At 46.9% G+C, this 16623-nt stretch overlaps 1 protein-coding gene across 1 annotated transcript; it reads right to left on the reverse strand.

The window, feature by feature from the left end:
* Positions 1-898: 898 nt before the first annotated feature.
* Positions 899-16328, reverse strand: LOC130493107 (rho guanine nucleotide exchange factor 25-like; the record flags this gene model as incomplete). The annotated part of the gene is made up of 8 exons (XM_056866859.1): positions 899-1114; positions 2713-2823; positions 4201-4415; positions 7016-7196; positions 12244-12438; positions 13324-13401; positions 14050-14100; positions 16236-16328. Coding segments are annotated over 8 exons (1038 nt in total), but the record flags the coding sequence as incomplete, so codon positions are not given.
* Positions 16329-16623: the final 295 nt, after the last annotated feature.

Raw genomic sequence — 16623 nt, forward strand, 5'->3', positions numbered from 1 at the left:
CGGAGAAGAGTTGGTTTTTATATGCCGACTTTTCTCTACCACTTAAGGCAGAATCAAACTGGCTTACAATCACCTTCCCTTCTCCTCCCCACGACACCCTGTGAGGTAGGTGGGGCTGAGAGAGTGTGACTAGCCCAAGGTCACCCAGCTGGCTTCGTGTGTAGGAGTGGGGAAACTAATCCAGTTTACCAGATTAGCCTCCGCCACTCATGTGGAGGAGTGGAGAATCAAACCCTGTTCTCCAGATCAGACTCCACAGCTCCAAACCAACCCCAGCTGTGGGTTGGGAATTACCTGGAGATTTTGCGGGAGGAGCCTGAAGAGGGCGGCGTTTTGAGAGGGGAGGGACTTCAATGCTATAGAGTCCAATTGCCAGTGGCCAAAAGCAGCCATTTTCTTCAGGGGAACTGATCTCTGTCGCCTAAAAAACAGTTGTAATAGCGGGAAATCTCCAGCCACCAGCTGGAGGTTAATCCTATTTGTAGCACCCCAATGAAGAGTTAGAATGACTGATGAGCAGTATAAAAGTCTCCTGTGCAACTCCCAGCTGCGTCAGCATCCCTCGATGGTGCGGGTCCCCATGGCGATAGTCTCATTTGTTTGTTTTAACTAAAATCTTTATTATTACAACCAACAAAATAAAATTCTCATTTCATACGATCCAACCCCATCCTCTGAGAGCCCTGACCTGAAGCCCCTAGAACCCCACAGCATGCATATAACAGGGGTCCGAAGGCCAGAGAAGAGCCCCCCCTGTTGCATTCTCTAGTCCCAGTGTGGGGGTCCTGCACTTTGTATAGGGAGGGAATGCTTAGGCCAACAGAGGTGGGCCGGAAGGCAGCGAGAGACCCCGTTCTGGGGCTGCTGCTGCTGTATCTCTTTCTACCCTGCCCCCCAAAACAGCAGAGGGAGGAAGGGGGACCGAGGAAGGCGGAGCCGGTTCAGTCCTTGCAGTCTAAATCCCCGGAACCCGACAGGGGTTGTCCCCACATTCCCAAAGTCACAGCTCGTCTTCATCGAGCTTGGCAAGTCGGGCGCAGCCTTGAGGGAAATGAATGTCCAGGAAATCAGGGTCGGGAAGCAGAAGTCTAGCATCGTCGTCATCGCTTGGGGCCTGAGAGAGACAGAGAAACCAAGTCAGCTCTGGAAATCTCTTCTCAAGACCCTACCAGTAACTCCCTGTAGAAGAAGAGTTGGTTTTTTATATCCTAACTTTCTCTGCCATTTTAAGGAGAATCAGACCGGTTTACAATCACCTTCCCTTCGCCTCCCCACAACAGACACCCTGTGAGGTAGGTGAGGCTGAGAGCGCTCTAACAGAGCTGTAACTAGCCCAAGGTCACCCAGCAGGCTTCATGTGGAGGAGTGGGGAAACCAACCCAGTTCACCAGATTAGCCCCTGCCGCTCATGTGGAGGAGTGGGGACTCAAACCCGGTTCTCCAGATCCGACTCCACTGCTCCAAACCACCGCTTTTATCCACTACACCACGCTGGCAAGACCCTGCCGGTAACTCCCTGCAATTGCGCCCGTGTGCTTTGAAAGGTAAAACCAAGTCGCAGCTGACTTACAGTGACCCCACAAAGTTCCGCCGCATGGGGTTTTTAAGGGCATGAGACAAGCAGAGGTAGCTTGCCATGGTCTTCCTCTGCCTTCAATTTGGGCTCGATTCCCTGCTCCTCCCCATGAAGCCTGCTGGGTGACCTTGGGCCAGTCACAGTTCACTCAGAACTCTCTCAGCCCACGTAGAGGCTGGCAATGGCAAACCACTTCCGAATGTCTCTTGCCTTGAAATGCCTACTGAATAGCCATAAGTCAGCTGTGACTTGATGGTACTTCCCACCACCACCTTCTGCCTAGCAGCCCCTGTCTTTCTTGGTGGTCTCCCATACAACCACCAGCCACGCTCAACCCTGCAGAGCTTCTAAGCTCTGGCAAGATCAGGCTAGTCTGGGCTACTAGCTAACGAAGAAGAAGAAGGAGGAGGAGGGGGGGAGGAGGAGGAGGAGAAGAAGGAGGAGAAGGAGGAGGAGGAGGAGAAGAGCTGGTTTTTATATGACTTTCTCTACCACTTAAGGAAGAATCAAACCGGCTTACCATCATCTTCCCTTCCCCTCCCCACAACAGATACCCTGTGAGGTAGGTGAGGCTGAGAGAGTTCGGAGAGAACTATGACTAGCCCAAGGTCACCCAGCTGGCTTCATGTGGAGGAGTGGGGAAACCAACCTGATTTAACAGATTAGCGTCCGCCGCTCTTGTGGAGGAGTGGCGGAATCAAACCCGGTTCTCCAGATTAGAGTCCACCGAGCTTAACCACTACACCACACTGGCTCAGGGCAGTATATTCATTGTGCAAAGCAATCTGTGTCACAAGGTGGACCAAGTTCTGCGTCAAAAAAATGCTGCATTCTGCAACCTGCATAAAATATGCAAATGAATCGTGTAAGAACTGCCTTGTGAGGGTCAGAGCAAGGTCTATCGAGTCCGGCATTCCCTTTCCAACAGAGACCAGCTTAGAAGACCTTTGCGCATTTGTCCATCTCCAGTTGCTGGAGAAGGTCTCAGTGGAAGATGTTGGTGGAAGAGGCAGGTCATACAAGCACAGCACCAAGTCAGTAAAAACAGAATGCGAACCATTGCCCAAAGCGAAAGGATGAGTCCCAGCCTTCCCTCTGGTTCATGGGACCACTGCTTCAGGCCTAACAAAACTCACCACGTGCAGGGACTCCTGCTGGGGGTCACTGGGGGGCTGCGACTCAGCGCCATCCAAAGGTATGTGAACCGGGCTGGACCCTGGAGAGCTTTGGCTGAGAGCTGGCAGTGGCTGCAGGGAGAAAGGAAGAGAATCATTTGGGAAGAGAGATGCCCACAGTGAAAAGAAAGCACGCGTGACATTTGGAGGGGGCACTCCGTTTGGCACTTCAAATGTGCGGGAAAACACCCCTTCAAAAGGCAGGTGCATTTCCTTCAAGATACACACACACACACACACACGGCTGCCCTGAAAGTGAGCCACGCAAATCTCCTACTCAGATTTCATAGGCATTCCAGTTCTACAGACAATTCCAGTTGACAACCTGATCTGGCAAAGAACATGTTTTATGGGTTCGGGCAATCCAATTCATTGTACGACTGCATCTGATATCCCACAAAAGCAACATGACTTTGACACGGGGATGGTTTGCCATGCACCCTAGCACCTTTAGAGATCAGCATGGTCAAACAACCCTTTATACATCATCTCAGAATAGAAGCTTTGGCTTCAAGTGCCAACAGAACCAGCACAAAACACATCCTCTGCCAGCACTTGTATTCTTGTTGGTACAGGTGGGCAAACCTGCAAAGACCCTCACCTGTGGCTACTGGACCACACAGGTCCTTTGACCCATGAATCAACTTTCTCTCCAAGGTTGAAAAGAACAGCCAGGGGAGGGGGAAATGGGAAAGATCTGCCATCCTTGAGCCAACGGATCTCTGGCTCCAGCATACATTATTTTTATTCGAAGCTTAAGAACATAATAAGAGCCCTGCTGAAGAAGACCAGTGGCCCATCTAGGCCAGCATCCTGTCTCACACAGTGGCCAACTAGTTCCTCTGGAGGTCCATGAACAGGGCATAGAGTCTAAGGCCTTCCCCTGATGTTGCCTCCTGGCACTGGGATTCAGAGGTTGACTGCCTCTGAACGGGGGGGTTCCCTTTAGTCACCATGGCCAGTAGCCCCTGACAGACCTCTCCTCCATGAATCTGTCTAGTCCCCTTTTAAAGCTATGCATGCCTGTGGTCATCACTAACTCCTCTGGCAGAGAATTCCAAGTTAGCTAAATGTTAGATCACGATGGGCAGCTGTGTTAGTCTGTCAAGAGCAGTAGAAAAGAGCAAGAGTCATAAGAACATAAGAAAGGCCACGCTGGATCAGACCAAGGTCCATCAAGTCCAGCAGTCTGTTCACACAGTGGCCAACCAGGTGCTTCTAGGAAGACCGCAAACAAGATGACTGCAGCAGCATTGTCCTGCCTGTGTTCCACAGCACCTAATATCATAGGCATGCCCATCTGATCCTGGAGAGAATAGGTATGCATCATGACTAGTATCCATTTTTTTCTAGTAGCCATGAACAGCCCTCTCCTCCATGAACGTGTCCACTCCCCTCTTAAAACCTTCCAAGTTGGCAGCCATTATGATCTTTGCAACTTACCTCGACGTAGGGGGGATGCTCAGCTTGGGGCGCAACAGGAAGGTAAAGGGACGGGAGGGAGGCGTTGTAGGTCTGAAGGCCGGATCCCTTATTCTGGTCCACGGAGGCGGAGGAGTGGGGCCGGGCAGATCCACCAGGCAGGGACGGGAGCGGGCTTCCTGTCCTTCCTAGGCTGTGAGTCTTACTCTCTCGGCGCTGGTACTCTATGGGCGATTGCAGTGCTGGGGGGTGGATGACGGTAAAGGGCAATGAAATGCAGGCCCACGCAGGGCAAAACAGCCAGAATCAGAGAATTTATTGTCTATGGCTGTTGGCCGTCACAAAGCTAAAACATAGTAATACAGCAAATAGTAGTACATACATGCAATTAGCTAAAACATAGCAATACAGCAATATAAATAAAACAAATCATCGATTAAAATATTATAACAGATACCATAATGTACTGACTCACTGTTTTAAACTGAATTAATAACTCTTCAGAAACCTTAGATCTTATTTTATTTGCTGCTGGGGCAAGAAACCTTGTGTGTTACGCAAGCATCTATGTCAGACAGCAGAAATTTAATTTTATCCTCATCTGAATATACCATAATAACAGTATTCCTGTATGAGGAGAGTTGGAAGTCGGTTTCTGTATTGTTTTGTATCTCACTTTTTCTTTTCTTTTCTTTACTTTTTTTCTTTTTGTATATTATGTATTTTTGTATATTTTGGCATATTCTGCATGCTTCAATAAAACCTAATTCTGCGGTGGGGGGCGGGGAGAACTCATCCATACACACTTATGAGGGACTATGGTAGAATTCTGGACCAAACTACTTCAGGCTGCAGGAGGGGTACTGTTTCTGAATGTGCCTCCCAAATTATAAATGGTAGGAAATCAACACATCACAAAGAAAGGTTTAGCAGTGCCCTCTTACTATTCATGGGTTACTTTTGTGGTGTAGTGGTTAGTAGTACATACATGCAATTAGCTAAAACATAGCAATACAGCAATATAAATAAAACAAATCATCGATTAAAATATTATAACAGATACCATAATGTACTGACTCACTGTTTTAAACTGAATTAATAACTCCTTCAGAAACCTTAGATCTTATTTTATTTGCTGCTGGGGCAAGAAACCTTGTGTGTTACGTAAGCATCTATGTCAGACAGCAGAAATTTAATTTTATCCTCATCTGAATATACCATAATAACAGTATTCCTGTATGAGGAGAGTTGGAAGTCGGTTTCTGTATTGTTTTGTATCTCACTTTTTCTTTTCTTTTCTTTACTTTTTTTCTTTTTGTATATTATCTCTTTTTGTATATTTTGGCATATTCTGTAATATTCTGCATGCTTCAATAAAACCTAATTCTGCGGTGGGGGGGGGGGGGGCGGGGAGAACTCATCCATACACACGTATGAGGGGCTATGGTAGAATTCTGGACCAAACTACTTCAGGCTGCAGGAGGGGTACTGTTTCTGAATGTGCCTCCCAAATTATAAATGGTAGGAAATCAACACATCACAAAGAAAGGTTTAGCAGTGCCCTCTTACTATTCATGGGTTACTTTTGTGGTGTAGTGGTTAGGAGCGGGGGACTCTAATCTGGAGAACCAGGTTTTGATTCCCCACTCCTCCACATGAGCGGCGGAGGCTAATCTGGTGAACCGGGTTGGTTTCCCCACCCCTCCACATGAAGCCAGCTGGGTGACCTCGGGCTAGTCACAGTTCTCTCTGAACTCTCTCAGCCCCACCTACCTCCCAAGGTGCCTGTTGTGGGAAGAGGAAGGGAGGGTGATTGTAAGCCGGTTCGCTTCTCCTTAAAAGGCAGAGAAAATCAGCATATAAAAACCAACTCTTCTTCTTCTACATGAGGAAAAGCTCTTTAAAAGGTGTTTTAAAAAACTCTTGTCCACAGGCAATCTGAAATGTTACAGTTAGGATTGTATGAAGGCACTGGGGGCCCCTGAACAAAGTATGAAAGAGGAGCCTCTCCTCCTTGTTTTTAAGAAAACTTGACATAATTTGATAATCTACACCATGGAGATCCCCAACATGCCTGCGGGCACCTTGGTACTCATTGACACCTTTTAACCACTACACCACGCTGGCTCCCAGGGTTCCTACACAAAGACTGGCCATGTCAAATCATCTCTGTTCCTCTCTTGCCTTGAAAACCTTGCAGGGTAGCCATATGTCCACTGCCACTTTATGTAATAATAATGAATTCAAACAAGATTACAGAAAACATAACAATAACAACATAACAATGAACATAACAAACGAGCTTTAAATGCCCTTTAAATGAATGGGCAAATATATCTAAACGCGTCCAAAATCCACAATGAGCAATAAGGAATGGAGTTCGCCATTTAGGAAAATGCTCTCTTCTTCAAATGAACTTTCTTGTTCTCTTTCGTCCGTAGGTATATGATCCTGTGATTTCAGCTATGGATCACTGGTAAGTAAATATCAAATTTAGGATCAGTCTCGTTGTGGATTTTGGAACACGTTTAGATATATTTGCCCATTCAGGGCATTTAAAGCTCATTTGTTATGTTCGTTGTTATGTTGTTATCGTTATGTTTTCCGTAATCTTGTTTGAATTTGTTATTATTACATTTATCGGAGCTTGACCAGCATGCTGTTGTGTTTTGCAGAGGTTCCCATATTACAGTACAGGTTTATTTGTGAGTAGCTGCCACCTGACGGCACTCGCCACTACCACGAAGGCTGGATGTAATTTCATGGTTGACAGAGACCAAGAGTAGAGTGAAGTAGCCCTGCTGGGCCAAGGTTGGCAAAGCGACCGTCTTCAGCCACCTACCGTTGAGGAAGTCACGTTGGGTCTCCAAGATGAGGTTGATGTCGGCCACCCAAGCCTGGGCAATCTCCGGCGTTGCTGCCTGCAGTATGTAACGGACGGTGCCCCGTTCTGCACCGCGAGAGATCAGTGCAAATTTGCAGGGATCGTTGTCCACACACGGCTCCAAGCCCAAACAGCTTACCTGGAGTAGAGATGGATAAGCGTGTGGGTAAAGACAGCAAAAACAGAGCTCGCCAGTGAAAGGGAACATACGTTTGAGCCTCATGTGGGTCCCTCGTCAGGAAAAGAGGCCAGAAAAACACCACCCTTTAGAGCAGGAAAAATATGATTACTCATAAAGTGGAGATATTCATAAAAGTGTCACCTGGATGAACAGTTAAGCACAAGTATGAGCCTGTAAATTCTTTTTCCCCCCCTCTGAAAATGGGGTTGAATGCTTCCACATACTCATTTCCTTAAAGTTCTGGAACTATCACGTTCTCTGGGAGTTACCAAGGCTGTGTAGCAGACAAGCAAAATAAAAAGTATGCACCAAACCAGCTTATGGGCTGTGCCAAGAAAAGCTCAATTCTATAACCTGTATACATTTTGCAGATTAAGCAGATGTCTTTGCGTGCAGACAAACATGAACACCCCACTGCTGCGATTTCACCTGGCACTGGGTTGGATCCACTGGAAGAGCTCTCTGAAGGGACTAATGCAGTGGCTCTTTCCCTGAAGATAAAAAATAAGGCCAAGGCTGATGGTGCAAAATAGGTAAAAATATATTCCCTAAGCATTTTGCCCAACAGCAAAATTGTCAGTGAACTTATACTCTTCTTTGGCCTTTTATACATGGGTAGCTTCAGCTGGATATGCTGCTCTCTTGATGCATAGTATTTGAACTCGAATTCTCAAATCACTATGCACAGGGTTCCCCCCCCCCCCCAAAGAAATTCCTGGAGTAATTTATGCATCACCAGGTGAAATACAGAGCTTCAGAACTTCTCGCTAGCATTCTTGCTAGTTGGAAACAAAAAACCCTGTTTGATCAGGCTGAGGTCTGAAACTTACCACACTCACTGTGAAACTGACCAAATAAGCAGCCTCATATTATTCCAGCTTCAAAGGGATGGGTTGGATGAGGGGAAAGACAAGTGGGAGGGAGAAGCGAGAATGGGTGTGGGGAGAAACCCCTGAATTGACAAGTATGCTCAGGACCAGCTTTTAATTTGGGATCAAGGCAGACATTAAACTTGGGATAAAACGCATCCACAAAAAGCAGGAGAAATGCGAGGGGAGAGCGAGGCGACTTCTAAAGGTCAGGAAATACATGCATAATGAAAACAAAGCCCCGAAGTACTCAGGGGTTGATGGTGATGAAAACAACCCATGCATAAAAGAACTTAGAAAAACCACCACAAGACTAAGATTCCCCTGAAGAAGCATCGGGTGAAACCTGTAGGGAATTTTATCTGAGTAATAAAATATATTATTACCTATTTTGCACCATTGGCCTTGGCACTTCCCTAAGCGGTCCTTTTATTTCTCCTTGGCTCTTTCCCTGCCAGAAGTCTTCTCTGAGGCTCAGGAGACAACCAAAGTGGACAACAGGATGGGGTGTTTGTCAGGCCTTTGCTGGTTCAGGCCTGATCCCTTGACATGACTCTGTCAGACCATTGCTGGTTCAGGCCTGGCTCTGGCTCCGTGTCAAGCTACCTTGGTTCACATGCCTGTAACTACAGTGTATACTTCCCTTCCCACAGCTGCCTACTTGTTTGGTCTACGCTTCATGAGAATTCTTATCTCGGGTTTACCTCATGGTGTTTTCCTCTAGTGGCTAAAGGGCTTTTAAGCTAGAGCTTTTCCTATTGTGGTTATTAGCAGCCTTCATCTGTTTCCATGCAGTCAGATCTTATATTTACCTTTTTGCTTCTAATAAAGTATACTACTTCAGGATCACCTGCCTGAGTTTGTTTACTGTTAGGATGCTACAGGTAAACGCCTGAACCTGACAGTGTTGCAACAACAAATGGGAATCAGGTAAGACATAATTTATGTTACTTCTTACTGAGACTCAAAATTGCCTCTTTCTCCTCCGTTTCAGGCTTGCATCAATGGAGAATGGAGAGCAGCCATTTTATCTTACTCCCCTACTTTACTGTAGTACCCCATCCTGTGGTGGATTTTGTCTGCGAGGCTCTCGCAGGCTTCAGGGGAGTTCTGGTACAAACAGCAGGGTGTGTAGGGAAGGCAGGGAAAGACCTGCTCTGCCAGCTGCTTCTGTGAACTGGATCCAAAGGGCCTAGGAAAGTTGCTGTTTTTCATGTACATGAAAACTGAAATGTCCAGAATGTTGAATTCAACACCGGTATTAAATTCTGCAGATGACCAGTGAGACTGCAGAAGGCTGAATTCACAGTCCTGAATACAAATGCAGCCCATATGTATTTTAGCCATACAGTACTTCTGTGATGGGAATTTTTTTGTTTTTTCATCCTGCGAGAAAATGAAATTGGCGACAGATCTTATTCAGTGGTAAACCCCCCTCCCACTAGGGTTGCCAACTACAAGTTGGGAAATTCCTGAAAATTTGGGGATGGAGCCTGGGACATGTGAAGCCAGAGAAAGAAGCAAACAGCCCCTTCAGCCATTTCCACTGGAGAAAATGGCTGGGGAGGGGAGCCAGAAGCCCCTCTTCTTCCCTTGTGCTCCTGAGCCAAATGGAGCAAATGAGCGTTGTTAAAATAAGATAACCTGTTCTTCTTTCCTTTCCTTCTTTGCTCCTATGACCCATAGGTCCTGAGCAGTAATTTCTTAGAGGAAAATATGATGGAGATATTTGGCCACGGCCAGTGTTATATTTGGATCTCTATCCATCAGCAAAAAGGGGACTATTTTGTCTCTTGTTATGGGGGCAGGAATTCTCGCCAATATGGGGGTGATCCATTTATCTTGGTGGTGTTTAAAGAGGGGACATTCCATCATCTTATGAGATAATCTGTCAATTATCTTTGAATTGTATGAGCAAAGTCTGTCAGAGTATGGTAGATTTCCATATCTTCCATTTAATACTGCTAAAGGTGCAGCATTTAAATGGGTGAGCATAAAGGCTCTTTGGAAGGTAGGGACTGTCAGGTTGTAAAAGTATAGTGGAGTTAGCAAAGAGGGAGGAATGACAAAGAACTGAGTTGAACATACTCTCTGGGCACGCATTGTGGAACTATGGTGGTCTAACCTGTTCTTCTGTATGACAATGAGCTGCAATGGGCACCTGTGACCCAAATTGTGCCAGAAGTAACATTTAGTTTGGCCCTCGCTCATAGCATACTTTAAGATGACCAAGGTCCGCTTGTTCTGGGGCTTAGGACAAACACACATATGACTATATTAATTACACTCAGGAAGTTCTACATTCGAGTCCTGTAGAACCTTAGAGATTTCCGAAGTATAAGCTTTCAACAATCAAAGCTCCCTTGTGCATGTGTGTTAAGTGCCATCAAGTCACTTCCAACTCATGTCGACCCTATGAATCAATATTCTCCAAAACGTCCTATCGTTAACAGCCTTGCTCAGGCCTTGCAAACTGAGGGCTCCCTTGGGGACACAAAAACCTTGTTGGTCTGTAACGTGCTGCTGGGCTTGAATCTAGCTCTTCTGCTGCAGACCAACACGGCTACACTTCTGAAACTAGGCTCAGGAAGGCGCTGAAGTTTTCTTGGAGAGAATCATGACGATGAACTTTGAGAATCCCTGCTTCACAATAAGGCAAAAAGATAGAAAGGGACTAAAGAGGCAGCCTGCGAAAACTCTGGAAAATGTTCCCTAAGATGGATATGTTCCACCAGGCATATGATTGAGGACAGCATCGGTCATGTATATCTGCTGGCCTCCCATTTCCTGTTTTCCTTTCCTTTCCCTCTTCCCTTCCTTTCCCTCCCTTGTTCCTTCCTGTCCCTAGTTTCCTTCCTTTTTATCCATGGACCTGGGAACCTCTTGGCTGCTGTCGGCCACCCTATTATCATCTTGGACCTATTTTACACATTGTTCAGTTCACTTTAAAGGAGGGGTGGGGAATGTCAGGCCTGGGGGCCGTTTAAGGCCCGCGAACTCATTTGGTCTGGCCCTTTGTGGGTCCTAGCAGATCTCTAGCTCAGAAGGATCTAAGACTGGAAATCCGCCCCCTCCCACAGACAAGAATAGCCTCTATTCAAGGCAGACGTGAGTTTGTTTTGCTGAGAAAAGGAACCTTTTCTCCCCCTTGCAGAAGAGTCCTTAGCTATGGAGCCACTAGGACAGCCCAAGAAACTGTGTTAACCCTTTCCCACCCGGGCCTGGAAGTTGTTTATGTGAGTGCGGTGATGGCTCTGTAGAGACTTTAGAACATATTCTCTGAGTGTAGAATATACAAGCAGATTAGAAAATCCCTGATTGTGCCTATAATTGCATGTTACCCTCATAAAAATAGAAGGTCTCTTCTTTCAATCCTGCTATTGGATAAGCAGCAGGAGATTACCTATAAAGTTACCAAATTTGGTTGGCTGGTTCTTAAAATTAAGAAAGGGCGGAGTGGCGTATAAAGATGCCTTATGTAAATCTGTATTTTAACAAGATATATATTGGTAGTATGTAAGCTATTTTACTTATGGAATAATTGTGTTCTTATTTATATTCTGGTCTATGACTGTTTTAAATAAACTTGACTCCCACCCGGGCCATGGAGAAACATATTCCCTCTGTACTACAAGAGGGCTGGGGGCGGAAGTGGCAACAATGGGGGGTTTAAAGGGGGCAGGGCCAGAATGTGCCACCAGTTGGATGCCTGCCTGCTTGCCCGCGCCAGGGAGGTCATCTGGGGCAACTGCCTGCTTGGGGCTTGGTCAGCTAATTTTTAGGTTGATAATTTTGTATGGCCCACAAATGATGGTATAAATATCCAAATGGCCCTTGGTGGAAAAAAGGTTCCCCACCCCTGCCCTATAGGAAGAGATTGCATAGCTTTGGATGCCATCTGGAAATTATCAGAAATAAGATGAGGATTTTAAATTATGTTTTAATTTTTTAATGTTAATTGTGCTGTATATTTATTATGCTGTGAAGCCACCCTGAGCCTGGCTCTGCTGGGGGAGGACAGGGTATAAATCTAATAAACTAAACTATAAGAAATGAGTCTCCAGTGTGAAATTCCCTACAAGAGGGCTCCAAGTACAAGGGTTGCCCGCATTCTCCACCTCCAGCATTCTTAATACCTTGATGCTGCTCTTGAAGGAATAGGTTGCGGGGGCATACGGACCACGCCGCCGATCCATTGTCTCGCTTAGGATGACAATCTGCTCAAAGAGAAAGATGCGCCGCTCCCGGCCCCGTGCCAGGATCCCGCCTGCCTGCTCCGTCACCCAAAAGGTATCCTGCTGCAGCAGCTTCCCTTGTGCCGTCAGTTTTCCCTGGAGAGAGAAAGAGTGTCAGGACAGCTCCTCATGACTCTGCTATGCTGAAGGCCCAAGGCCTCCCTATTCTTGTGTTTCACAGCTGAAGGTTTATAGTTACCACATGGTGTGGTCCTCCAGGGTGAGAGGGGGACGACATCTTTGAAAGCTGCCCCATGTCAAAACCCTCCTACCTATGGGAAAAAAATCTGTCAAGGAGAAAATTAAGCCAGAAAGGTTCTACCCCGGGGTCCCCAACGTTTTTGAGCCTGTGGGCACATTTGGAATTCTGACACGGTATGGTAAGCTCAGCAACAAAATGGCTGCCACAGAGATGGCTGCTGCAGGAGGTGGAGCCAGCCACCAAATGATTACCACAGCTTGACTTCAGTAACACAGTGAAGATCCTTGTGCTGTGGTGGCAGCTGCTCCCAAAGCAACAGTTAAGAAAAATCTACACGGCCAATCAAATCTCCAATAGTCAAACAGAAGCCTTGCTGGGCAAAAGCCCTACCTGGCCCCGCCCACTGCTAACACCTTTACGGGTACCAGTAAAGGTGTTAGCAGGCGCCATGGCGCCCACAGGTACTATGTTGGGAACCCCATTCTAGCCTAACCTTATCCTTGACAGAGTAGATTTTCTTCCACATGGGGGATGATTCCCCATTCTGCTCTCATTGTTGCTGCACATGCGGAGGCATAAACAGTGGCAATGGAGCTTCCACACAGAGGAATTCCTTGCACTCTTCATTTCCCCCAGCACTACTGGAGTGCTTTTATTGCCTGCTTAAAAAACAAACAAACCTGTGGTAGCTATATTGCTAAAGGGTGACAACATTATATCGATTTATCTCCAATCATTAAAGCAGAACCCCACCCAAACAGTGCAGTTCCAGAGCCTACCTCAAAGCCCTGAAGACGTCCCACATTCATCATGTCATTGCAACGTTTGGGAACGAAGCACATCACTGCCACAGCTCTCTGAAAGGCAAGGATGAGAGAAGATAGTGGAGCTGGTAGAGCAACATTATGGGGGAATGTGCCTTCATCTTTATGAAACCCAGTTGGTGCACAGAAAAGTAACCTACAAAGCATGCCCAGCGCACTAACCAAATTAATTGGGTTAACAGCCATGGTTCCAGATTGAGGGCATGTTGATTGGTGGATACTGTTGCATCAGGAACAGTGAGACACGAATTATGGGCTCCAGATTGAGGGCATGTTGATCGGTGGATACTGTTGCACCAGGAATCATGAAACACAAACTATAGGCTCCAGACTGAGGGCATGTTGATTGGTGGATACTGTTGCACCAGGAACCGTGAGACACAAATTATAGGCTCCAGATTGAGGACAAATTGACTAGTGGATCTTGTTGCACAAGAAACCATTGAGACATGAATTATCAGCTCCAGACTGAGGGCATGTTGACTAGTAGATATTGTTACACCAGGAACCCTGAGACATGAATTCAGTCCGTTTTCAGTTTAATCTGTGTGCATGAACACAGGATAATCAGAGAGCCTTGCATGCCCTCCCATTATAGCCCTTGCAATATAATTATACAATTCAGACCATATATGCTGGGGGGAGGCTATGAGAACAGGTTCTCATGCTTTCAGCTCCTACCTCCAGCTGTCCCGTGTCCTTGCCTGCTTTGCCATAGTATTTCAGGAAATCCTGGAAAAGAGGAAGCAAACAAGGGAAGAAAGATGTTCACTAGTCTTTAACTGGTGGGCCATGTTTGATGAGAACCAGGCTATGTCGCCAACAATGAATAGGGTGTTGGGACCATGTTCTTAATGTTCTCAATACCACCATTACCACAGTAACCAAAATCACGAAAGCCTACCGCACTTCCATCCGTTGGCCCTTATGGGGTTTTCAAGGCAAGAGACTTACAGAGGTGGTTTGCCATCGCCTTCCTCTGCATAACAACCCTGGTATTCCTTGGTGGTCTCCCATCCAAATACTAACCAGGGCCAACCCTGCTCAGCTTCTGAGAACTGATGAGATCAGGCTATCCAGGGCCATCCATATTACAGTCAATAAAACTGTTAATGTAAGCAAATCAGATGTTCAAGGATTATAGCTTGTTATAGCTGGGCGGCTGATGACATAAATAAAGCAAGGGCTACACATTGGCCATTTATGCAGGGTCAATTTTGATGCTTGCTCAAAGCTCTTTTTTTAAAGGCGACCTTTAAAATGCCTATTCACAGTCCTGACAAAAGGAGAAATTCCACCCCCACTCTCCTTCTCCTTTGTTTCCATAGCCATTAGCAACCGCTGTTTGCATAGCTAACGCGTGGCTGTGATTTTGCATGCTTCCTTGGGGGGGATTCTTCGATGTGGGGGCGGAGCAAACACAAAAGGTCGCATTAAAGGAGCTCTTAAGAAATGCGCAGCAGGTATGCGCAGGCTTCGCAGTCACTTCTTGAATGACGGTTCAGCGTGAAAAACTCCAAAAAATATGCGGGTTATTTCAGCCTGCTGCGCGCTGCTAATTACCAAGCATAAATGGCCATTATGTCCCTTCTGCATGCGCATAACATGTTTTATAGTGGCCTGCAAAAACACAATGTAGTTCAAGCAACGAGCACATGTGAACGAACAGAGGCCAAGGCTTCACACTCAACTGTGGGAATGGGGGCAGAATGTGTTGAGGTGGTACAGTGGGCTAAGCCATTTCAGACCTCGGTGGGGTGGGGGGGTGGCATTACGTTTCCATAGTTCCCTGTAAGTGGAATTATAGCATAGAAAGTAAAGGGCTAGGAAGGAAGGTGGCATGCTACAGAAGAAGAAGAGTTGGTTTTTATATGCCGACTTTCTCTACCTTTTTAGGGAGAATCAAACAGGCTTACAATCTCCTTCCCTTCCCCTCCCCACAACAGACACCCTGTCAGGTAGGTGGGGCTGAGAGAGTTCAGAGAAAACAGAGACTGGCCTGAGGTCACCCAGCTGGCTTCATGTGTAGGAGTGGGGAATCGAACCCGGTTCTCCGTCACTCCTAACCACCTACACCACGCTGGTGGATGGGGAAAAGCAGTCAGTCCACTGAAGGACCTGAAGGACAAATGTCTTGTGGATGAACAAGCAGGTCACAGCTTACATGTGTCAAGCATCATAGCTGCCGTGGTCAAACATGTACCTGTGTTGGCAAGCACACGTTCGATGCTTTCTAACGTGTGCACAAGAAGTCAACGTTAAGAACGGTGGTTTAGAGTGGTGGACTTTGATCTGGAGAACCGGGTTTGATTCCCCACTCCTCCACATGAGCAGCGGAGGCTAATCTGGTGAACTGGCTTTGTTTCCCCACTCCTACACACGAAGCCAGCTGGGTGACCTTGGGCAAGCCACGCTCTCTCAGCCCCACCTACCTCACAGGGTGTCTGTAGTGGGGAGGGGAAGGAAAGGTGATTGTAAGCCGGTTTGATTCTCCCTTAAGTGGTACAGAAAGTCGGCATATAAAAACCAATTCTTCTTCTTCTTCTAACTAAAGCCTCAAGCAGGTACAATCCCTATCCATTAGGTGGCGACAGAGGGCCACAGGAGGGCGCAGCCATTCCTTTTGTGAGATTTGGGTGGTTTGGCCGCCCTTCAGGCAATACAGATGAAGAATGTAGATGCTGCCCTCTCCGCCCCCCCAAAACATGCCCCCTCCCCTCTGTTGCTGTAAGTCTCTACAAACAGCGGCCCCGGCAGTCTTCTCGTTGCTGTGCAAGGCCAGGGAGCCCAGCTGTTCTACGCTCCGCTCGCCTTCATCTCGAAAAGCGATGCTCCCATCCCGCTTCCCCCCCCCCCCCATTTAGCACCTTGAGAAGCAGCTGGTATTTCATGATCCGCTGTACCGGCTTGATGAGCAAGTCATTGAGTTGCAGGCGGTGTCCCAGTTCTTGCTTCAGTTCCTGGAAAAGAGAGAACAAACGGTGCAGAGGCTGTACAAAAATGGTGCAGGTGATAAGCCGGCCGACCTTTAAAGCTCCCGCCCGATCTGCAGGGAATCTCCAAATCTTGCTGACGCCCCGTACGCCCCTTCGCCTCCTACAACAGAGCCAGATTCCTTATCCTGTAGTTTCCAGGCACTTTGTAAGCCTCTAAGACCATTTATGCAGGGTCAATTTTGATGCTCACTCAAAGCTCTTTTTTAAAATGCGACCTTTAAAATGCCTATTCACGGTCCCGACGCAAAAGGAGAAATTC

This window comes from Euleptes europaea, unplaced genomic scaffold (genome assembly GCF_029931775.1).
Source record: "Euleptes europaea isolate rEulEur1 unplaced genomic scaffold, rEulEur1.hap1 scaffold_307, whole genome shotgun sequence".
NCBI lineage: Eukaryota > Metazoa > Chordata > Lepidosauria > Squamata > Sphaerodactylidae > Euleptes > Euleptes europaea.